Here is a 24453-nt window from a genome sequence, read left to right on the forward strand (position 1 = left end):
TTAAGAGCTGGAGAAAGTGTGTGTCAGACGAACCGGAGAGAGCTGCACTTTGAAGGCACTTAGCACTGGAGTAATGTTGAGACATGCAGTGGAGAAGAAAGCATGCATTCTGGAAACCCAGGAAACGAGTCAACCTGGGACCAGGAAGGGAAGATGCATTCTCCTCCAGGGTCCCTCTAGTATACTCTACTGAAAAGGCTTAGCATATGTCAGCTGGCAAAGGGGAGATATTTACAAGGCTCAGTTCCACTATCACAGAGCTGGGAGAAAAGTGGATTTAGAGCCGAGAGGCAATAAATTGATAAACTGATGATGTAAAATCACATGGCTGGGTCCAAGCTGATCAGGTGGTGAGGTGGGGCTGGAGCATGGGGTTCATGGTGAGGGGAGACAAAGGCAGGGAGTTGGACTATAGAAATTGGAATAGTAGAGTTGTTTGCCAGTATATTCCAGGCACTGTAGTAATAACTTCATGTGTGTCTTTGATCCCAATAACACTAGTAAGGGATGGTTGGTGCAATTTTAAAGATGAGGAAACTAAGCTTCACAGAGGTAAACTAGCCAGCCTAGGTCACCACGCAGACAACAATGGGAGAGGAGAGACTTGAACTCAGGTCTGTAAGACTCCAAAGACTCTGCTTGCCCCAAGATTCTAGCTACTCAGAAGGCTGTTCAGACCAGAGTAGCTTAGTTCTGGGCAGATGGTGTACAGTTTCAGGCTCTGTTTTTCAATAAGCTGGACCTGCCTTAGTGAATGGGTGAAGGCAGAGTGCCTGATGAATTCGCCCATCAATAATTCAGGTCACTGGATTTGCCCAGCAACTCAAAGCTCTGCGCCTCCTCCTCTGAGAGCATAGAATTGGAAATCAGAGACATCCTGGCTTTGCGCTAGGCTGAACGCTTGATTTAGTTTGGCCTGGGCAGATCTGGCCATCTCCCTTTACGCTCCAGGGTGGGAGATTGTGAATATGACCCAGGGATCTGAGGGGTTGACCCAAGTTCAGGAAGTTTCTGTCAAGGGTTGGATTTCTGGCTTGGGGTCTACCTGTCTTGATGTTCTCCAGAGACAGGGCTAGGACAGTCTGAGGGTGGCTGCCCAAGGCATTATGTGCCAAAGCCTCCTGTATGAGGCTGCTTTTCCAGAGATCTAAGCTGACGTCAAGAACGAAGTTTGTTTAGAGCCTGGGGGAGTTAAATGACCAATTTTTTTTTTCCCAAAGAAACATGCAGTCTTTCCCCCACCCCTCCCTTTTCATTTGTTATTGTATATAGTCACTGTGCATGGATTTAGAATTTTCTATTTTTTTTTCCTCATATGCTCCCACACATACACACACTCACTTGGTAAACACTATTGCATGCTTAAATAGTTCTGAAAATCAGAAGCAAGGATCATCAACAGATAACTAAAACTCTTGAGAAAAAGGTTGTTAAGGAACAGGACTTTTGTACAGTCCTTAAAGTGTCAGCCCACAGATTATTTGTTAATTATAAAAGGAAGGAGTTTCTTTTCCAATGGAGTGATCTGGTAGACGCTCCCTTAACAAAATGTTCAAACTTAACACCATCAGATAGAATGGAACAAAATGTTAAGCACACCGCAAGGGGGGGGGGCGCATCACCTGTGTAATCTTGCCAAGTGTGTTTAACCTGCATCTACCCATGAGGAAACATCAGAAACACCAGGATTGTGGCACACACACTCTACAAGACGACTAGCCTGGAGTTAAAAAAAAGTCTGTGCCATGAAAGGAAGAAAGAAAGAAAGAAAGGAGGGAGGGAGAGAGGGAGGGAGGGAGGGAGGGAGGGAGGGAAGAAAGACTCCCTCCCAGGAGATTGTTGAAGATGAAAGGAGACTGAAGAGAGGTGAATACCAAATACAATGTATCATCCTTGGTTGGATCTTAGATCACATCGTTTTTACTAAAAAAACGTTCAGGAGATTAGGAGGGGGCTTTAGTACACGTCAAAGGCAGGTACAAATAAAATGTGAGCTGTCCTTTAAAAAAATGTTCCGACAAGTGGGGAAATTCGGATATGGATTGTTTGGATACGGATAACGGTATTGTGGTTCTGCGAGCCCTTTTTATCCAGGTGTGGTCCCCAGACCAGTGGTATCAGCATCACCTGGGAGCCAGTGGGGATGGAGAGAAGTGGATGGGGTTCACATATATTTAATAGAAAGATTCTGACTTAGGATTTTATTTAGAAAATAGAACCAACAGGACTCCCTGATGCGGAGTCAGGGAAGAGAAGGGACTGGGTCCTGGGTTTCTGAATTGAGCTACGAGGTGATGGACATGCCATTAACTGAGCCGGGGAAGACTGAGGCAGTCAGGCGTCCTTCTCTCTCTTCCAATCCGGAATTGCATTGAGAGGCAGCTGTTTTCCCTGCTTTAGGGAGAAAGGCTCTCTCCTGCCAGGAGAGGGCAGCCTAGACCAGTCAACTGGTGGTTTGTCTCAGATGGGCCCAGGGGCACTGGCGATGGGAAGGCTACTGCATGGCTTAGGGAAAAGCATCAGGTCTGTTCTGGGGCTTTACAACCAACCTTTGACTTAGAGGCTGATCAAGACATGAAAATCTGGGACTGTCTCCGTCCAAGGCTACTGGCCAATCCAGACCACACCGTCTCTCCTGGGCTATTTCAACAGCTTCCCTTAATTCATCTCCTGAATTCAGCTGCTCTTTGCAACTCTTTGCTTGAAACCCTTCAAGGGCTCTTCATTGCTCCTAAGATCAGTTTTGGATCTTTACTAGGGTCTTCAAGGCCCCGCACACGCTGCACCTGTCTAGATGTCCAACTCATCCATTACTGCCCGCTTTTGCATCAAGCTTTTTTCTGCCTCAGGCCCTTTGCATAGGCTGTTTCTCCCTGACTGGCTTTCTCTCTCCCAGATATTTTTTCGCTAGCTCCTTCTTGTGGGTCTCAGCTTAAATGTCGCCTTCCTTAACCTTAACCATCTTTCTTATTCTTTTTTTTTTTTTGTATTTTTCTGAAGTTGGAAATGGGCAGGCAGTCAGACAGACTCCCGCATGCGCCCAACCGGGATCCACCAGGCATGCCCACCAGGGGGCGATGCTCTGCCCATCTGGGGCGTTGCTCTGTCGTAACCAGAGCTATTCTAGCGTCTGAGGCAGAGACCATGGAGCCATCCTCAGCGCCCGAGCCAACTTTGCTCCAATGGAGCCTTGGCTGCAGGAGGGGAAGAGAGAGACAGAGAGGAAGGAGAGGAGGAGGGGTGGAGAAGCAGAATGGCGCTTCTCCTGTGTGCCCTGGCCGGGAATCGAACCCTGGACTCCTGCACACCAGGCTGACGCTCTACCACTGAGCCAAACAGCCAGGGCCCATCTTTCTTATTATCTCAGTTACTTAAAACAACATCCTCATAGCACATAGCATTTCAATGTGCAATGTGCTACATAGTAGGATAATTTGACATAGTCATTTGTGTTTTTTCTCTCTATTTTCTAATCCCTTTTCTGTATCTATTGCCTTGGGGAGATTTGGTCATAAAGTTCAAAACGCAGGCTGCCTCCAAGCCTCTTTCCAGTCTGGCTCTGTTTTCGATACGTTTTTACAGCACAGATACTGCAAACCGCCAGTTCCGTGGCTCAGTCCCGCTCACAGATGTGTTTTGTACAGTCTTCACCACAGTTTAACAACTGTTTCCACTCAGTTGCCAAAGTTAAAAAAGAAAGAGCAATTTCAAAATAAAAAGTTGGCTATTGAGCTTCTCTTGACTATTTGGAGGATCTGGTGATCTCGGCCCTGCGTGTTCACGTGACGGGTGCTAACATTTACTGTGGACTGTCCGGCTCTGCTTGAAGTGCTGTGTTATGCGAAGTCCCACGGAGAGGTACAAGCATTCTTCTTCTTCCTGGTGGAGGACACGGGCACAGAGTGGTTAAGTGACTTGCCTAAGAACTCACAGAGAGTGAAGAGCAGAACCAGAATCGGAATCCCGGGCAGCATAGTCCTAGAGCTCGGGCTTCTAACCATTAGGCTACACTGCCCGACAACATTTTGGTGAGCAGAGCTGTGCTGTCCCCTCTAAGTGGGTCACGCGCTCTCTGGTCACCAAGTCTCACATGCTTTTTGTTAACTGCTTGGGTCCTGGAGACTCTGTGTTTGCCAACCCTCTGTGTAGAGAGGACGCTCATCGCTTCTGAGGAGAGGACAGAGGGAGAGAAAGGAGCTGTTGAGGGTTTCGAAGGGAAAGGGACCTGAGGCGCAGAGAGGTTAAGTAATCTGCCCAAGGTCACACAGCGCGGGTTGTAAAAAGGTGTTCTCACCCGTGTCTCTCTGGTGGGGGACACCAAGTCCCAGAGAGGAGAAGGGACTGGATAAAAGCAAAAGCTTTTGGTCGGATTCGGCGGGGTTCAGAATCCCGACCACTGGCCTCCTGGCCCGGAGCCCTTTCCACGATGGACAGCTGCTCTGTGTGACGTTACCCAGAGGACAGGGCTGACCGCCGGAAAGCGCCCCTCAAGCCTGCGCCAGCAGTGCTTGAGTCCCAGCGCTGGAGACCGTTTCCTCTGGGGGGAAAGGGTGTCGAGGGCTTTTTGGCCTTCAGGGAGCCCCAGCTACTGCGGAAGAACCCGGTGACGAGTCCTCTTAGCTCATGTCAGCCGGTTCCCAGGAGGATGAGCTGGCGGACAGGCAGCCAAGGGTGAGATGCCGTGGGAAGGAGATCCTGACCGAGGGCTGGAGGAATGTGGGAAGCACCGAGGCGGGCAGAAGAATGGGGGCAGGGGTGTCAGCCACGGAGCGGGTGCAGCAGCCGGAGCGCCTTGGGCTGGGGCCTCGGGGAGCTTGGCTTCGCTGCCGGCTGGCCGGCTGGTGCCGGGTGAAAGTCTCTTTCCCCCTCGGAGCTCCGATCTGGGTCAGTGCTACGGAACAGACTTGTTTCTGGGTTTGTCTGAAGGCTCTCAGTGTCAGGAAGTTGGCACCCGTCTCCCAGTGGTGGTTGCCATGACAGCTATCTCTGTGGAGCTAGTGACCAAGGTGATTGTTGCCATGACGACGATGACACGTTACAAGAGCCAAGTGATTGGCTATCAGTTCTGCACGGAGACAGGTTCCTCCCGGTCACCTCCTTCCATTGCCCACTAAAGTTCAGTGTCTGTGGGGCCAGAGAAGTTGACACCCAAGGGAAGTGTCAGATGTCAAGAGTCTGTATTCTCATGTCCTTTCTCATACTCTCAGACAATGTGACCTTGGGCAAGTCTCTGCTCTTTTTCTCTTGGCCGTCAGAGGCTGCATAAGACCCCTCCGCTTCTAAATGTCTGCCAATGTGTCTTTAAACAAGAGGCAAAGTGTTAAGCCAGAAGGTTGTTTCCAAGCGTGATATGAAAAGACTAACAAACTGTTATGACTGTCACTCACAGACTCATCCACAAGGCCTGCCTGGACCACCCTGCTGCGGCAGGTGTTCACCTTTCAGTGCCTGCGCAGGCGGAGGTCCGGGTGGTCCCAGAGGGAGGGTCTGCAGGAACCGTTATGCTTGGAGGGAACTGGGATAAGGGTTATTAACAATGTGGTGGAATGCATCTACATATTTTGACGCCTGTATGGCCGCCCCTTTGCCTGCGGGCTGAACAGCAGCCCCGATCGCCTGTATCGTGGTGGGATTCCCGGCACCGTGAGGAGCGAAGGGAGGTTTTCTGAGCAGAGGGTCCACATGGATGTCACAGAGGCCCGGCTGCTGTCGAAGGAGCCGATGGATGGCACTCAAGCCCGGGCCTGGTCAAGGTCTCCGGGAGTAGGATCCATCGAGCCTTCTTCCTGGCCACCGCACCTCTCCCCGAGTCAGCTGTGCACGGTCCCCAGAGGGTCAGATTGGCCAGCGTCTCAATTCCCTCAATTCCAGGATGGCCGCTGCCCAGACAAGTGGGCAGGGCACCGCAGGAGAGCTGGCGTAGTGGGGGAGCCCGAAGAGGAAGCGGGAAGCTTGGGGACGCCTGCTCCTCTCCCAGGGGACCAGGCGCTGGGTAGATGCCAGACCCTCAGCCTCCCAGACCTCCCCCCCCCACCCCTGCCCTCCGGGCCCGGCACCCCCTGCCCCCCCCCCGCCCTCCGGGCCCGGCACCCCCCCCCCCCCGCCCCTCAGCAGGCCTTTGCAAACAGCTTCTCCGGATGGACGGATGGACGTGCTGCCACCTCCTCCCCGCACACTTTCCGTTCCCAGCCCCGAGCCCCAGCCAGGGCTCCTCAGGAAAATTGGCTGGAGGAGACATTTTCCATGCTCTTGACTCCTCTGCTGGGTGGCTGTCCCTGCCTCCACTCCCGCCGGTCTCTTCTCCAGCGGGTCACCCAGACCCAGGAGGGAAAATATTTGGTCAGCTGCTTGCTGCTCACTCACCGTTCAGTTTTATGTGCAAGCCCCCTGGGCCTGGGCTTCTCGGTCGCTGAAATGAGCTAGTGACCCTGGGAAGCAGGCTGGGGAGTCGGACATTTTTGATTTAATCCTGAGCTCTGCTGATTCGTGTGATTTTTGGACATGACACTTCACACTTTAGAGCCTCAGTTTCCCTCATCTGTAAGATGACGTCTCTTAGCTGTTGCGAGGGTCGGTGAGATGATCCCGGAAACAGGCTTAACTCAGTGCTCTGCCCATGGCAGAGTACCTCTTTCTGTTTTTAAAAAACTTTATGTATTGATTTTAGAGAGAGAATGGGAGGGACAGAGAGACACACAGAAACATCGATCTGTTCCCATAGGTGCCCTGACCAGGGATCGAACCGACAATCTTTGCATATCGGACGATGCTCTAACCCACTGAGCTATCCGGCCAGGGCTCAATGAATACCTATTTCTTTTTTTTTTTTTTTTTTTTCATTTTTCTGAAGCTGGAAACAGGGAGAGACAGTCAGACAGACTCCCGCATGCGCCTGACCGGGATCCACCCGGCACGCCCACCAGGGGCGATGCTCTGCCCACCAGGGGGCGATGCTCTGCCCATCCTGGGCGTCGCCATGTTGTGACCAGAGCCACTCTAGCACCTGAGGCAGAGGCCACAGAGCCATCCCCAGCGCCTGGGCCATCTTTGCTCCAATGGAGCCTTGGCTGCGGGAGGGGAAGAGAGAGACAGAGAGGAAAGCGCGGCGGAGGGGTGGAGAAGTAAATGGGCGCTTCTCCTGTGTGCCCTGGCCGGGAATCGAACCCGGGTCCTTCGCACGCTAGGCCAACGCTCTACCGCTGAGCCAACCGGCCAGGGCCCCTATTTCTTTTTTAAAAAAAAACTAATTTGCTATTTCTACTTGAGGCAGACAATGAAAAGTGGAATAGCCTAGGCTAAGAATCAATCCAGACCATAGAAACGGTTGTTTCAAAGCCGTCACTGGGATTGTGCGCAGCTAACAGGCACAGTTATTGAGAGAACCATCACTCAACTTTGTTATAATTAGGGAAATGCAAAGTAAGCAACGATATACTTCCTTTCCCAGCCTTCCCTCATCCTGTTCCCAAGAGAATATCCAAAGAAAAGAGATCGGTCTTTCAGTTTCCTGAACCCAATTCCTGCAAGGGTGTGTGTGTGTGTAGGGTTCCCCACGCTAGCGAGCACATCTCAGATTATCTACCTGAAGACAGCCTCAGATTCCACAGGGAAAGGGCTCCGTCCCGTAAGAGCGTCCTCTGGTTCAGATGCCAGCGGTTGCTACCTGTGCTTCTGACTGATCAGCTACAAACAGAAGGTCCCATGGCCCCCCTCTAACTCAGGATGCCAATCGCAACTCCAGGTTGGGACTGGCACCTCTGGCCAACTGGCGATCAATGAGAGATTCTCACGACCCTCTCCACGGGTTCTAGTAATCAGCTAGAGCGACTCGCACAACTCAAGAAAACCCTTTACTAACTAAATTGTTGATTGAGTGTAAAGGAGAGTAAAAGATACGAGTCAATAATCAGATGAAGAGAGGCATGTGGTGTGGTCCCAGACGAGGGAGCTTCTGTCCTTGTGACACTTGGGGCCCTATACAGTATTTTGGCTCCCCGACCCGGAAGCTCTCTAAACTTCTCCTGTTTTGGGTTTTTACGGCGGTCTCATTACGTAGGCAGGATTGACTAACTCATTGGCTGTGGGTGACTGGTTTGTCTCCATGTCTCTTTCCCCTCCCTGGAAATCTGGGGTTGGAACCGAAAGTTCCATCCCTCCATTCCCGGTTGGTGCCTCTGGCTGCCGGATCCCTGCTTACATGCTTTCCAGAAATCACTTCCACGAACATAAGTCCAGTTGGAGTGGAAAGGGGCTTGTTGTAGGTATCGAGACACCCATTCCCACTTTATGACTCTTAAGTGATTTTAGGAATTGAAAACAAGAGACCGAATATTATACCAAAAGATGCTGTGAGCCAGGAACTGTGTGGATGAAGACCAAATATATCTTTTTTAAAAAGATTTTATTTATTCATTTTAGGAGGAGAGAGAAAGAGAGAGAGAAGGAGGAGGAGCAGGAAGCATCAACTCCCATATGTGCCTTGTCCAGGCAAGGTGAGGATTTTGAACCGGCGACCTCAGTGTTCCAAGTTGATGTTTTTACCCACTGTCCCACCGCAGGTCAGGCAAAATACATCTTATCCATGCATTCATTGGTTTGATTCTTGTATGTCCCCTGACTGGGGATCGAACCCACAACCTTAGCCTATGGGGACGATGCTCTAACTGAGCTACCCAGCCAGGGTGGTCCTTCATATCTTTCTACTTTGCTACCGTCTGATGAGATTCTGTCATAATTTCACGATGTCGGCTACCGTTCCAGACATCACATTCCTGCATTTCAATGACCAGTAGAAGAAAAGGGACTGTCCCTTCCTGCTACAGCTCTTTTGCATGTGTGTGTGTGTGTCTCGGCACTTTCGGGAGAGCACAGAAACTTTTTCTAGAACCCTCGTGCCAACTTCCCTCACATCTCAGTGACCGTAGCTGGGTCACGGGCCCATCTTTAAGCCAATCTCTGGCTTAGAGCAATCCAATTTATTCTTCAGCCATGAAGAAAGAGAACAACAGCAACCCTGCAGCTCTGACAGCGTGAGAGGAAGGAGAAGGAGCAAACGCCTGCTACAGTGCGGACGTGGGCAGGAACAGCGGGACGGATACACCCTAGGATGCTAACAGCGGGGTAGCTTTAGGGAAAGGCGTGGGGCTGACCCGGAGAATGGAAGGGAGTTCTGTGGCAAATACCAAAGTCGCCTACCCAACGCCCTTTACCCACTCCTGCACTGTTCACCAAAGCCATCTTGTTAGGGCAGTGAGGGATGAGTCAGTAGAGGCTCAGGCCAGGCAATCTCGTTCTTTTTTTTTTTCTTTTTTCTTTTTCCTTTTTCCTTTTGCCAGAGGTGCTTTTTCAGCCTCTCTTGCAGCTAGAGGTGGCTGTGAGACTCAGTCCGGCCGGTGAGATAGGAAGGGAAACTGCTGGGAGAACAACTTCCTCCCTGATAAAAAGGAAACTTCTCTCTGACCTTTCCCCTTCCATTCTTACCTGGGATGCTGCTGCGGGGATCTGATGTTTGGAGTTGTGGCAGCCATGATGCAACCACGAAGGAAAAGCCGGGACGATGACGCAGACGCACGCCCAGCGCGCTGGCCTTTTAAGACCGATGAATCAACCTTAACATGGCCTACCTCTGGACTCTTGTTAAAAAATATCCTTATAAGGATCTCCCTCATGTGTCGCTGAGAGCAGCTTCACAGACAGATGCAGCTTTACTTTTGTATGTTTCCGTTGTTTTGACCTACTCTTCTAATTAAAATGTATTATTTCTATAATTCAAAATTCAATGAAAAAATAGACCACTGGCCACGGACCACCTTTGGTATTCGAATAATCCTGAAGAGGCACTCTTGGGAAGGGGACTCGGAGGAGCCGGACAAAAGGAACAAGCTGTTCTTTATAATTAAGTATTAGCTCCGTGGTATGAAGGGTGATTTTGTAGAGTGGGGGGTGGTGACTGAAAATATATTTCTCCATTACTATCTGGGTTTAGATCAGAGGTTACAAACTATCAGCTGCTGGTCAGGATTGGTGGACATATTTTATTTTGCCTCCCCAGGGTTTTTAAAAATTGGAATTAGCAATAATAATTTAAGAATTGGGATACTTCACGCAAATATCTGGCTTGCTGGCTTTTATTTATTTATTTATTTATTTATTTATTTTGAAACAACCAAAATATCTGGCAACACTGGGTTCATATTTGTAATAGGCAGCTTAGTTCTGTTGCTCCCTGACAGGCAGAACAGGAACTTCCAATTTGCCACAGACCTTGGTGCTCCCTAATGTCCTCCACCTAGTCTACCTCACTGACTTATGTTACCTGTCTGATGCTGTGAGCATCTGAGTTGGTGCCCACTGGTATAGGTTTGAGAATTAAGGCACGCACATGCATTTGCGTGTAATATCCAGTGGTTGCTTTCTAGACAATTGGCCTTGTAAAAAAGCCACTAGCCTCATTCACACAGATGGGCAAACCTGGGAGGGAGCTGGCTTTGGAGTGTCACACTCCTGCTGGGCGGTTCTGTAAGACTCGGAGAGCTGAGAGCACCCTCGGCTGTCCCGCTGGGGCGCCTGCAGCCTAAATCCAGCCCCAACGCCTCAGACTTCTGGAACTGCACTGTTGCGGAGAGGGAGGTAATTCAGAAGCCAGACTCATCCCTGTGTGCAGGGAGGAGGGCTTTCTGAAAGGTGGATGGAGATTTGCCCCCTGGAGGTTCGAAGAAGCTGCCGCTCTTGGAGAGAAGCATGGACTTAAAGGAAGGTCAGACTCCAGGGATAGAATTCCGGAGCTCCGGACATCCACTAGGGGGCTATCCCTTCAATTTAGGGCTCTCTCTGTTCATTAGAACAAGATGGAGTGAGTGTGCGCGAGCGTGCGTGTGCATGTTCATGTGTGTGTGTGTGTGTGTGTGTGTGTGTGTGTGTGTGTGTAGACAGAAGACCCAATCACGACCTTCCTCCCTCCTTCACTCTGTCCTGCCAGTGGCAGGCGGAATAGCAGCTCCTCAGAATGTCCCTGTCCTAATCCCTGGAACCTGTGCTTATGCTATGTTACATCACCAAGGGAGATTCAGGTAGAAAGTGGAATTATGGTGGTGAATTCAGTGACGTTACAATAGGGAGGTTATCCCGAATTATCCGGTGGGCTCAGTGTAATCACAAGGCTGCAAGGAGGAGGCAGGGAGGGGGAGCCGGAGGAATGGCAGCACGAGATGGACTTGGCCCGACGTTTTTGGCCTGGAAGATGGGTAGGGGGTCGTGAACTGGAGTGGACAGCCTCCGGACCCTGGGGAAAGCAGGGAAACAGTTCTTCTCTAGAGCCCCCAGAAAGGAACGCAGCCCAGTCTACGCCTTGATTTCAGCCCAGTGAGACCCACGTTGGACTTCCATTCTACAGCACTGTAAGATGATAAATAAATTCATGCTGCTTTAAGCCACTGAAGTTTATGGTAACTTGCTCCAGCCGCCATCGGAAACAAACACACCAGGCCACGTGGAGGAGCCACGTGGAGGGGGCATTCCAGCTCCCGGCACGTGAGAGGTGACACCGGACCTGCGCAATAATTCTTGCCACTCCGGTCTCCCAGCTGAGGCCCCGGAGAAAGGCTTGTTGTGCCCATTTTGCCCTGACTCACAAGTTCCTGACTCACACAATATATAAGTATAATAATAAAATGATTGTTTTCACGCCTCCAAGCTTTGGGGTGGTTTGTTTGGCGGCCTAGTAATTGGAACGGCCGTCTCTTCGAGCTTTGAACTTGAACCAGATGGCACCGGGGAAGACCGCGCACACTGCTGGACTCAGAGCTCCCGTCCCATCATTAGTATTATTTTTAACTGAACCCTGAACTGAACAGAAGGAAACGCTGCTGAAATGGAAACTGAACATGCATTTTCTTTTTCAAGCTGTTGAACCGGAGTATTTTTCAAATCTTCCTGAGACAGAGACCATCACGGAGTGAATTCTACCCTAACCGCTTCACCCTGTGTATTTTGATTTGCCTGTCACACGCTGATGGCCGAGCTGAGAGATCCTTGATCTGTATAAACAGCCTGCTCTGACCGTCTCCACCCTCCTCACCTTCCTCTGTCATTCAGTTTGCTGAGCTGCCCCACGAGCTGTGAACTTCCCACCCTCCAAGGACAAGGAAGCCCAGCCTGGACCGGATTCCTTGAGGGTCCCTGAGAGGAAGCTTCGTGTCCCTGGCTGAGAAACCGGCCTTTCCATCCAGGCCAGCGGTCCTTAGTAGCGGAGCAGCCCGGCTGGGGTGTGTTACAACCCAGGTGGCCTTCATCTGATCTGGATCAGGCCCGCAGGGTTTGTGGCCCCAGCAAGCGGGTGTGTGTGTGTGTGTGTGTGTGGGTGTGTGTGTGTGTGTGATGACTCTGAGGAAACTTGGGGTTCCTGGGAGACGTTCATCTTTCCAGGGTTTTATCATTTTTTCCATAACACCACCCTCCCCCCTCCCTCCCTTCAAGGTGGAAAGTCCCAGATGTCGGCTGAGGATACCGTCAATGTGCTTTTGTTCTCCACCCTGCCCCCAGTCCAGGCAGCAGGGTGCCGGGCAAAGGACAGCTCCCTCCTTCTACCAGCCTGCTCCAGACTCGCCGTGCCCACAGACAGTGCAACAGAGACGAGCCCCGAACACCACCGGACTAGATTTTCTGGTTCGAATCCTGGCTCTGCTGTTTGCAGATTCTGTTTGAATCCTGGCTAGCTGGGCCCCCTTGGCAGGGTGTTGAACCTCCCTACGCTACAGTGTCTCCATCTGAAAACGGCCTGGTGATACTACTGACCAGTTTTGAAGATTTCCTCTGTGAAAGGCACTCAGTAGCGCAGTACCTGATACATAGCACGAGTGAGGCAACTGTTTGCTGTTATCATCATAGGGCCTTGGGCGAGTCATCTCCTTTCTCGGGGCCTCAGTTTTTCCCCAATTGTACAACGAAGATAGTAGTTTCCACCTGATCTGAGAGCAAGTCCTTACTACCCTTTCCTGCTGTGTGGTCTTCGACACATTTCTTGGGTTTTCTAAGCTTCAGTACGCTCATCTGCTACGTGGGGCTTATTAAATAGATGCCTGTGGTGAGGATGAAAACAGAAAGCGTGTCATGTGTAGCAAGCATGTAGCACGGGGCTTACCAGAGAGAACGAGCTACAAGAAGGTTGCTTTCTGTTTGTTTGTTTGCTTTTATGGATGAGAAAGAACTTTCTAAACTCTAACTGGCCATGTCCCTGGGAGGAATATTGTGGTTTATCTCACGTGTGGTTTATCTCACGGTTTCCCAGCCGTGCCTTATTCACAGACGCCCGGAATCACTGAGGTCAGGACTGGAAGGGCCATTATACAGACTGGCTAATTAGTCCATTCATCATCAGATACTTACTAGCCGGCTGTTATGAGCCAGGCCCCGCTGTAAGGTGCAGGGGGAGAGCAGCACCCAGGCCCTGCCCTCGGGGGGCTTCTAATCCTGCGAGGGGTGGGGGACAGACCGTCCACGTGAGTACACGAATACACTACAGCGTCACAGCAGGGCCAAGACTTGAAGCAAGCCTTCATAGCCTCCGACTCTCCTCCCCTTAGCAAACCCTGGTTCTCCCAGGGGCTGACCCTATAACGGCCGGAACCAGCACTGGCCCAATCTTCTAAGACGGCAGGGGCCGTTATAAGGACTTCACACTTCGTAAGTTGTTTAGTTCTCGTCTCCGCCCTGAGAGGAGGGACTTGCCAGAACCCTATGTTATAGATGGGGGGACTCTGGCACACGCAGGCGCAGGGGAGAAAGGTGTGGGCACAGACCCCCTGGTTCAGGGCCCACGACCTCAGCCACGGGGCCGTCCCTCTGACTGGCTGCCAACTTTCACCCCTGCCTGGGTCTGCACTGTCTCTTTCTTCCCTCCCTTTCCACTCCCTCAGTCCTGGTCTCAAGGACTTCTTTCACACCTCGACGGGCCTCAGGTAAGCCCTCCCCCCTCTGGCCCTCAGTTTCCCCGTCTGTGAATTGACATAGATTGAAGCAGGTTGTTTTTGGAGCCCTCCACGACCACCCTGATTCTTAGCCCCTTTTAATTTGTAACTATTTTATCCACTTGCTTGTTTTCTAGTCTGCTCGCCTCCCCAGACTGTGAGCTCCAGGGACAGTATCCTACTTCCTGCATTCACCACTATGTCCCCAGAGCCTGTCCCTGTGCCCTGCACTGAGTAGGCCCTTGATAAATATCTGTGGGTGAAGAAACGAATGACACACTAGTCCTCAGTTTTCCCAGAAACAGCTTCTGTCTCTCCCTGGCCCCCCTTCCCTTCTCAGCCTGTGAGGCCCCCTCCGCTCCTCCCTCCTTCCCTCCCTCTCTCTCACCTCCCAGGGCCGACTCAGGCCCTCCATCCGGCCTGCATTTTTCCGGGTTTGATATCATTTTTTCCACTCTCCCGGCTGCTGCCGGCTGCCTCTGCCAACTTTCCACAACGAAAACCCCTCCCCCAGCGCACAGGCTGAGGACAGCTTGGGGTGGGGGTGGGGGGACACCCTCCTCCTCTTCCCTTCCCCAGGCTGGAGTCGGGATGGGGAAAATAAGTGTCATCAGGGCCTGGTGGGTGAGACGGGTCAGGGGGTGTCACAGCAGGAGGCTATGGCTTGCCTGCCTGTGCTTGGCTCTTCCCAAGGCACCCAGTTCCCCACCGCTGGCAGGGTCAGGGCCCACGTGGGGGGCTGAGGCATCTGGAAGGGCAGCTGTTCGGGGGCAGTGGTGTCAGGCATCAGGGACACGCTGGTCCAAGCTGTTTGCATCTTGTTCTCCTCTCGGATTAGTGACTCCCCTTCCCCTTAGGCTGGAAACTCCTGACCTGGCCCCATGGCCCCGTCCCCTGTCCCCAGACGGTCTGGGTGCCTCACTGCCTTCTGCTTCCTGCAGGGACACAGGAGGAGGCCGGGCCCTGGGGGCTAGTCCTCATCCTCGCTGGCTGGGTGACTCCGGGGTGTTCACTTCCCCTCTCTGGGCTTCAGTTTCTGCGGTCAGAAAAATGAATGAGTCGGACTAAATTGGGGGTCCATCCTGGGGAGAAATGCTTGCGTTTCCTGGAGTCTACTCTCCGTCTTTAAATTGTATGCAAAATTGTGTTTGCAAGTCCATTTCCTTGGGATTCAACAGCTTTTTGTCACAGTCTCCAAGAGAACTGTGGGTAAGTTGGGTACAGATTCTAGTCGAACAAGCCCGGATTGTAACCCTGGCAGCCTCACTTAAAGCAACTGTAAATTCTTTAGCAGGAGGCTTCGCTGTCCCGTGCCTCCGTTTTCTAATTAGTCAATAGGGGATATGAAGATTAATGAATAGTTGCGACAGTTGGGTGCGCAGTCAGCTCCCAGCAAACACCAGCTATTTTACTGCCAGGATGAATGCTCACATTCTTTCCAGATAATATTTTATGACTCTATCATCTGAAAAAATGGGCTAATGAGAAAATAAGAGGCCATCACACTGCTCTGTGGTTGTGCTGCATCGGGTCTCCCTCGAAGACTGGGGGCAGGGGCGGGTCGTGCTGGGAGAAGGCCTGAACACACACAGTTGTTCCAATGATTTTATTGACTGACCCTGACCCGGGTCAGCAGGCTAACCCAGTCTGTAGCCAGTGTAGACGGGAGAGTAGGAGGTGGAGATGCCTGGATGAACCCAAAAGAAGTCTGGGTGTTCAGACCGACATCCTTCTGGTCTGGTTTAGCGAGTGGGGGGTAGGAGAGTGTTTGAGGGTTGGCCAGAGCCCAGGGATTAGGAAAATTTTTACAAAAAGACACGCACCGTTGAAAAGACCCTACTCTGTGCCCAGCTTGGGCTTCACCCCCACAGTCTGCAACATCGCCTCCCCGAGGGCGAAGGGGTCTCAGGGAGATGCTCTGGCCCTTGGGGCAGCGGGTAGGTCAAGGCCCACGATGCGCCCTCCAGGTCACACTGCGCCTTCGCCTCTCGGTGGAGTCGGTGGCGCTCATGGTACACCCCCGTGTCCCACTGTCCCTGGGAGGGCGGGCGGTCTCAGAGCACGGCCAGGTTGTGGCAGGACTTGGAGCGGGCCTTGAGTGCCCGGCGGCGGGCGCTGCGGGCTGTCAGGCGCGCCAGGAAGCGACGGGCTCGCTGGCCGAAGCTGGCTCGCCGTCGGGGCGTGGGCGATGCCCGGGCGGCGCTGTCCCGGCGGCGCAGGCGCAGCTGGCGCACCACGCCCTCGAAGAGTTCGGCCACGTTGTGCTGCAGCGTGGCCGAGGTCTCGATGAACTTGCAGTCGAACACCACGGCGCAGGCGCGACCCTCTGAAGGGGGTGGGGAGGGCCAGGTGGGCGGGGGTGGGGGGTGGGGAGGGCCAGGTGGGCGGGGGTGGGGGGTGGGGAGGGCCAGGTGGGCGGGGGTGGGGGGTGGGGAGGGCCAGGTGGGCGGGGGTGGGGGGTGGGGAGGGCCAGGTGGGCGGGGGTGGGGGGTGGGGAGGGCCAGGTGGGCGGGGGGGGGGGTGGGGAGGGCCAGGTGGGCGGGGGGGGGGGAGGAGAAAGAAGAGGAGGTCAAGGTAGGAAGGGGCGTCTTCAGAAAACTTAGCCCGACGGCAAGTTTTCCTTTCTCAGTGCATTGCGCCGGGGGCCAGGGGACTCGGAAATAGGCCAGACACGGCTTTGCGGAGTGGGCTCGCAGGCTCGTGACTGATGCCAGGGGCAGAGGGAGGCTGGGGAGACAGGGAGGCTGGGGCTCGGCGGGGGAGCGTCAGGGCTCTAACCGGTGCATCGGAAGATGTGGGAGAGATACTGACTCGGTATTTTGGGGATGTGGTCTGGGAATTTGCATTTTAACCAGAATCTCCTGCGATTATGTTGCCGAATTTGGGGATGTCTGCTCACGAAGCATATGGTCTTGCGTCTCCAGGATGCCACTGGGCGGACAGGCAGGGCCCTGGGTGCTAGTGTTCTGGGTCTGGTGACCCTGTGGAGCGGGCTTCCCCTCTCTGGGTCTCAGATTCCATAACTTTTTACATTGTTTCCTGGAAGTAGGGCCATTTTAAGATCTTTACGGGTCCTACCTATTATGTCAAACGTATTAAAATAGTTCCCATTCTACTTTAAAAACAGTTTATATATAACTTGAAATGTTTTAGTTTGCGGTTGCTGGATGCCACAGTATCATGTTTCGTAGACAATTAAAGCTTTCTGGCCCTGGCTGGATAGCTCAGTTGGTTAGAGCATCGATCTGAAGTGCAGAGGTTGCCGGTTCGATTCTAGGTCAGGGCACATACAGGGACAGTTCGATGTTCCCGTCTCTCTCTCTCTCTCTCTCTCTCTCTCTCACCCTCCTCTCTCTCTCAAATCAATAAAAAAATTTATATTAAGAAACTTTCTGAATTTTGAGTTTATAAATTTTTCGCTACTTTGGAGGCAATAATTGGCTTTTTCAAGGTCTCAGCTATAAGCCCTTGAAAAGCCGGTGGGACCAGGCCTTGTAGGCCTGGTGGATAAAGTATCTTTGAGTAAGGCCCTGGGGGACCCAAGGGAGAATTTTTAAGCGAAGAATTGACAAGGTCCGATCTGGTTCCGGGAAATTCTGGCAGCTGTCGAGGAGAACCAGCTGAGTGTGGCTATGGACCTATGTTGGGGGCTGGCCCAGGCTCAGTGGAGCTGGTGGCAGGGGGCAGAGGCTGTGCGAATGGGGGAGGGGGATGTGGGGTTAGGGGAGGTGTACCTGGCAGCATCTGGGGACTGGTCTGGGGGAGTGAGAGAGGAGGCAGGGAGGGTGCCCAGCCCTCGGGCTCGGGCAAGTGGGCGCAGGATGGGGCGGTGGTAGGGGGTGGGCAGTCACCGGGTGCCGGATGGGGCGGTGGCAGGGGCGGGCAGTCACCGAGACCCGAGCCAGAGAGCCCTGGAGGAGGAGGCGTGACGGGGTGGTGGTGGGGGGCGGTGGCTGAGAAGGAGACGGAGGAGGGCGGGTTGGAGGGCTCACCTTCCACGGAGACCTCCCGGCAGCGTGCCAGGTCCGCCTTGTTGCCCACCAGGATGATGGGCACGTGGTCCGCCTGGTGCGTGCGTCGCAGCTGAATGCGGAGCTCAGAGGCACTCTCGAAGCTGCCTCTGTCTGCGATGGAGTACACGATGACGTAGGCGCTGCCCGCCTGCAGGCGCGAGTCCTGGCTCCAGCTTTCGTCCTGGAGGGGCGGGACCGAAGCCCAAACTCAGAGGGTGCCTGGGCCTGGGCTGAGAAAGGGGCTGGGGTGCTCCAGTGAGTGGGATGGGGCCGAGGTTTATACTGTGGACAGGTCTGGGGGGGGGACAATCCTGCCATGATCCCCTGTAATCTCTCAAGGCAATGATGTCCTGATCCTCTCTGAACCTGTTTCTCAGCTTCACAAATTGAGCTAATGACACTACCTCACCACATTCCCTCGTTCGTTGGTTCCTTCCATAGGCTGGGCACTGGAGACCAAAAAAATACGACCTGGTCCTGCTTCTTGCTAAGGAGGGTTTGCCGTGCAGCTGCTCCCACCCTGCCTGCCTCGCAGGCTGAGCCATGAGGAGACAGTTCTTTCGGTCTTCTCCAAAGGGAGAAAAGAAAGAGAGAGAAGTGCAGATGAAGGCTGACCTCCAAGGGAGGCAATTTGCCAGGACGGTTTTAAAGAGAGAGATGAAGGGGCCACTGTGCGGGGTACGGACAGGGAGTGGGAGAGGCACGGGCCATTTGAGGAACTAGAGTCCTTGCGAGTTGTGTGACCAAGGACAGGAATGAACCGGAGTGATTCTGCTGCCCCATTTAGGACGGTGGTGGTCGGTGGTCAGGGACAGCACTCCGAGACCGGACCGCCTGGTGACAACTTCCTAAGTGTTTAGTAAGACACAGTCCGTGCCCTCCACAAGCTCACGGTCTGGAAGGGAGGCTGTGGAAAGGGAGAGGCATCCTGCGATGTGAGAAGTACCCAGACACAAGCGGTTGGAGAAGCCATGGGGGTCGGGGAGGGAGCCCAGGAGAACTCGACCTGGCAGAGCGCGGGAGGCTTCGCCGTGGACCTGTGAGTGGGTCTGGAAATGGTGAGCAGGTGGGGCAGGAGAGGAGAGTGGGTGGGCCAGGAGTGGGAAACACTGGGCGTGGTGGAGGAACGATCTGTCGAGGCAGAGAAGCCAGAAAAGTTATGATAACCAACTAAGGTAGATGAGAAGGATGGTCAACCTCACTGTCAAAGGGGGTGAGTTTTCAAAAGCCATACTGCCCCCTGCTCAGGCCAGATTACTGCGGGCTGAGTCAGGCAGCTGTGGGTGCCCGTTCTAGGTGCTTGACCTTGACTACGGACAGGTTCCCCCCTCGCTCTGGGTCTCAGTTACCTCACCTGTAGAATGAGAGGTTGCGTCTTGACCGTTCCCTCATTCGTTGCACAGATATTCATGGAGGATTTGCCATGGTTAGGGTCACAAAAGCTGGTTTGGCGCACGGGTTGGTGGGTCAGATTCTCTTGGGGGTGTGATTAAAAATATAGATCCCAGGGTCCACTTACATAGGTTCTTATTCGTTAGGTCTGGGGTGAGACCTGAGAATTTGATTTTTAATACTCTGTCCAGGTGACCCTGGTGGTCAACCAAGCTCGGGCACTACTGGATGAGCCAGAGGTCCAGTCTGAATTTGTCAAGTTCTGCCTGTCTGAATTTAACCACCTAGCCCAAGGACGGAAGGGAGGGAAGCTTATTCCAACAAGGCTTCCTGTACGGCTTCTGTCATTATTATTCGGTTCATTTGGACCTGGGTTTCCTTCTATGCTTGTTGGAGAGAATTGGCTACACGGCTCCTCCATCCCTCGCCTCTGGGCCGGTCACTGGAGCTGTTAACCATTTCTGTCAATCACCCAACACTGCCCTGCGAAGCCCACCTCTGTGGCCAGGACCTCCCTGCATCTTAGAGTGATGGACTCTCGGGTGATTTTTAGATCCTTCTCTTTGCTTAGCTGTCCTTCTTCAAATAGTGAGCATGTATTACTAGGAGAGCAAGAAAAAAAAAAAAAAGAAAACTAAAACGAGTTCAGAAAAATGTAACAGGGACACGTCCCGTCTCCTGCTCTCTTCCTGCTCTGGGAGGGGCTAGGGAAGGACACCCTTTGGGTCCCTTTTTTTATTAGCTACTGAGTTAGGGTGAATAAGAATTATCATGATTTACGATTCTTCACCCATGGTCAACATTTTTTATATGCCTCAAACTGTGTGCAACTCTGTGAAATTGCATAAGAACTTAAAAAAAAAAAAAAAGGTTGGAAAGGAAGGCAGGAATAATCGACCCATTTATCAGGTGAGAAAACTGAAGCTCAGAGCGGGTAAGTCAACTGCACGAAGCCACACAACTGGTGGGTTTCGACCTCAGGCATTCTGACACTAAATTCAGTGTTCCTACCTCTGCACAGCATAGGTGGGGGGAGGGATGAGGGTGCTCACAGTGGGGGAGGCTTGCGGGAAGCACACCCCGGGAGGACCGTGGAGAGGGGACCGGTGGAGTGAGAAAAGGGGGTGAGGTGAGCAGGTTCTGTCTCTGGTTGGAAAGGCTGCCCAGGAGCTAAGGTTTTGGAGGGTGCCGAGAATGGCCCCCTGGCCTCTCCCTGCTCTGTGGTATCCTAGGAAGGGGCAGGAATCTGGGACTAGGCTCGGCGCCCCCACCCCCACACACACACCCTGCTTGCTGTGCCATACCAGGGTCTCAGCCTCCCAGGTGTCCATGACCACCAGCGTGGTGTCTTCCCCATCCACCGTGAGGGTCCTCTCGTACACATCTGTAACGGAAGGAAGAGCCCGATCTCAGGGAGGAGGCTGCCCCCCCAGCCCCTCTGTATGGTCACTGCGCCCCCTCCACTTCTCCTTGAAGAGTGCGCCACACCTGTGTGATGCCTCTCTCTCCTGATAGGTCAGGAAGCTCCTGAGGAGCCCATGTGTCCCCAGCTGCCAGCACAGGAGGTGGCACACAGCAGGGACCGGAGGGAGTGATCGCCGGCTGGTGGGGTTAAAGGTGGGCCGAGGCTGAGGCTTGTCCGGCCCCGCTCTGTCCCTGGCTGAGTGTATACCTCAGGCCGGTCAGGTTACCCTCTCGGGCCCTCGGCCTCCCCTTCCGTCACGCCTACAGGTGCACAGAGGCACACCTGGTGTCTGGGTTCTCACTCTCACAGCAGGAGGGGGAGGCCCTGGAGACAGGGCCAGAGGGCCAGAGTTTTGCACCTTCTCTCTGCCTCCGACCAGCTCCGCACCACACTCAGCCTGTGACCTCTCAGCCGGTCCGCACGAACCCATCTTCATTTCCTCCGTCCAGTCCCCGTCCACCCTCAGCCCAGGGCCCCCGCCCCCTCAGCTCACTGCAGCTCTTTGGAATAAAGAAAACCAGGCCCCAGAACTTGGGGTCCAAGTCTCCATTTGGGGCAGGGTCTCAGTTGTGCTGCAGGTGGTGGGGCCACGGATAGATGTCTTTGGACATGGGGCGGGCAGGGGGAGAGTTGCGGCTAAGAAAGCAAGTAAGAGTGAGCTAAGTGGAAGGTCACCATTGCTTTACACTTGAGACCGAATGCCATCCCTCTCACCCACGAAAAACTGGCAAAATCTCCCTCTTCAAGGAATTTCCCTCCCGTAGAGCTCTGTGGCACGCTCACTTCATAGTCTCTGAATGATGCCCCTTCGAGTCGGGCAGTGCACGCGTTGGGCAGGAGTTCATGGCAGCTTTGGGCCCCCTCTCCCCAGGGACAGGGCTTTCCCTCCTCTGGCCCCATTCCAGCCGGGCCCCCGGGGCCCTACCTCCCAGCTGTTCCTGCAGCTCTCGCTCCTGCTTCCCTGCGAAGAGGCTGGCCAGGCTCGTCTTCCCCACGCCAGGGTCTCCAAGCAGAACGACGCGGTAGAGGGCCTCCCAGGAGCCTTCAGAGTCGCTGGATTCGGAGGACCAGCCGTCGGGGGCAGGTGAAGCCTGCTGGGCCGGGAGGTTGAGGGAGGCCGACTGGCCCAGCCGCGGGTGCTGGGACGGCGTGGGAGCGGAGGGTGCTGTGCGCAGGCCAGGCTGGTGGCCCCGGGAGGCCAGGGGCAGTGGAGTGCTGGCTCGCCGACGCAGGGAGGTCTTGGCTTCTTGCTGGGTGTTCAGTGTCATCCTTGGGAGAGGGACTTGGCTCCTTCCTTCTTTCTGTGAGCAAACAGGGGGGACCGGCGGGCCGTGAGCCAGACGCTTTGAGCCCTTTCTCCCGAAGGGTCCTGAGTTGTCGCTGAGATCGCTTCCTCCAGAGCCCCTCTTGTTCAGATGCCCGGAGGAGGTGCCCCGGGCGCCTTGGGGTGGGGGGCTTTCTGGCCGCAGGCCCAGGGTTGGCCTGGGTCACGCGGGGAGCGTGAGTGCGTAAACGGGGAACACGCACTGGCATGCACCCCGGACGCTCGCCCCTGTGCCTTGTGGACGACCCACTCCCCCAAGGCACACCGACAGGCGGAGCGGCAGCACGGAGGCTGGACGTCCACACAAGCACGCACACACTCGGGTACACACCTGCCTCGGCCATTCAGCACGGGAGACGTTTGAAAGACATCTGAATGGCCCCCTTCTCCCCTTCCCCACAGGGTTTTCCCCACGGTTGGGGGGTTAGGAAGTATGGGGAGAGTGAAGGGTTCCTGGGGGGTCACTTCCGCCGCCCCCTCTCCAGAGGGCTGAGGAAGAGGCAGGAGCGTGTGGGCTGGAACTGAAGGGCACGAGGGTCTGGGGGTTCCCTCGGCGGTAACCCGAGCGCCCTGGTGCCATGGGAACGGCGTGTCCGGCCCGCCCCCTACGTGAAAAATTCAGCAGCGACCAGCAGTGCCTCCAGCGGCTGTTGGGGGGCGGGGGTTTCCCGGCTGCAGGGCCAGATTTTGTGATAGGGACAGGGTCCTGGCAGCGGGCGCGGGGGGGACCTACGGTCCCGGGGGCGCATGTGCCATTCCCGGAGTCTGAGTCCGAACTTGCCCAGCCCGGAGTCCCAGTTACGAGTCCCCTACTTGGGCGGGTTCCTCGTCCGGGGCTGCCCAACCCTCTGGGCCCCAGGTGGAAGTACCCCCGCCCTTGGGATGCGAGTTCGAGGCACCCTTCGCCCCCGCCTGCATCGCAGAACCCTCCCCCATGCAGGCGCCTGGCGAACTCCGCTCCAACTTGACGAAGTTGGCGGCGGGCTGCGCGGGCCTTTACCTCGGCGTGGGGAGGGGTCCAGGGTCCCCGGCCCGCAGTTGCCGGGTGCTCCAGGCTGTACCACCGCCTCGGCGCGCAGCCCCTCTGGCCGGTCCAGCCCGGCCGCCTAACCGGGGAGGAGCCGCCACCCCGCCCCGTCCAGCCCCGCCCCAGTAGGGCAGCCCTGGGGTCCCCGCCCCAAGGCCTCGGCCACTGAATGACTTCACTGCCGGAGTCAGCTGACCCGCCCCTTCACCTCCTTTATCTAGGGTGGGGGTGACAATGTAGGGGAGGGGGCAGAGAGAGGAAGGTAGGGGCTCGGAATTCCTGGGTCGGGGTCGCCCAGCACATCCACACCTACGCACTCCAGCAATGGGGCGCACCAGCAGCCTTGCTCCTTGCCAAAGCCATCTGGGGAGCTTGTTGAATGCTCGGGCTTCCAGGTCCCACCCTCTCGCAGTCCTGGGAGGGCTTCGGGTTACACAAATGCCCAAGTGATCTTGACGCAGTTTGTGGGCTCCACTTTGAGAATCTCTGCTTTGAATGGATGGAGAATTAATTCGGGGAGATAGCTTGGGGGGGGGGAGGGGCGCCAGGAAGAATTCATTGAATAGTTCTAAATATCTGTCTCACTTCGGCATCATTCATTCATTCGCCGAGTTCTAGGTGAAGCTCACACTATCCAGCTAGGGCGCTGCTGCGCCTGGGAGGATGGCTGCCCACTCTTGTATTGACATTTATTGAGCACTTGTGCTGTGCCCCGTATGGTCTGAGCACTTTGCTCGTTTAATCCTGACACAACGCAAAGGATGAACGCACTGAGGTTTCCCTGGGCCTGGGACTCAGGGCTCTGCCTCTCAGCCCACTGTCCCTTTCTGTCACACTCCGTAGCCTTTAAACATTTTTTTTAAATCTTATATCTTCCCAGGCATGTCGGAAGAGGAAAGAGACGCTGTGATCTTGGTTACAGAAGAGAAGTTGGCTACAGGGAACTGGTGAGTTTGGCCACCTGTGGGGCCAGGATCTAGGCTCCTGAAGAGGGTGCTTCCGCTGGGGTCATGAGGGACTGGATCAGGTGTGGATGTGGGACCCACGGATGCAGAGCAGACTGTACCCGTGGGTGGGGCTCATGGTCATGGCTGAGGGGGTCCAGGTGTCCAGCTCAGAGCAACTCCCACTGCAGCCTGGTCAGCTAGCTGAACCCCTTCATGCCTGGCTTCCTTCTGCGGCTTGCCCTCTGACCTCCCTTCGCCCACCTCCCCGCTGGGCTGTGAGTGATGCAGTGTTTGCCGTCCATTGTCTGGGAGGGAAGTGAG

At 54.4% G+C, this 24453-nt stretch overlaps 1 protein-coding gene and 1 long non-coding RNA gene across 2 annotated transcripts in view; one reads left to right on the plus strand and one right to left on the minus strand.

Moving 5' to 3' along the window:
* Window positions 1-24453, plus strand: part of LOC136405121 (uncharacterized) — a 249628-nt gene that overhangs the window by 15939 nt on the left and 209236 nt on the right. The window lies entirely within an intron of this gene.
* REM1 (RRAD and GEM like GTPase 1) lies at window positions 15565-23286 on the minus strand. Its single transcript, XM_066386267.1, has 5 exons — window positions 23159-23286; window positions 21760-22135; window positions 20674-20753; window positions 17957-18158; window positions 15565-16290 (listed from the first exon to the last, which is right to left on the minus strand). Exons 2-5 carry the CDS (start codon window positions 22100-22102, stop codon window positions 16019-16021), a joined length of 897 nt encoding a protein of 298 aa, XP_066242364.1. The 5' UTR covers window positions 22103-22135; window positions 23159-23286; the 3' UTR covers window positions 15565-16018.

Source organism: Saccopteryx leptura, chromosome 5 (assembly GCF_036850995.1).
Source record: "Saccopteryx leptura isolate mSacLep1 chromosome 5, mSacLep1_pri_phased_curated, whole genome shotgun sequence".
NCBI classification, from domain to species: domain Eukaryota; kingdom Metazoa; phylum Chordata; class Mammalia; order Chiroptera; family Emballonuridae; genus Saccopteryx; species Saccopteryx leptura.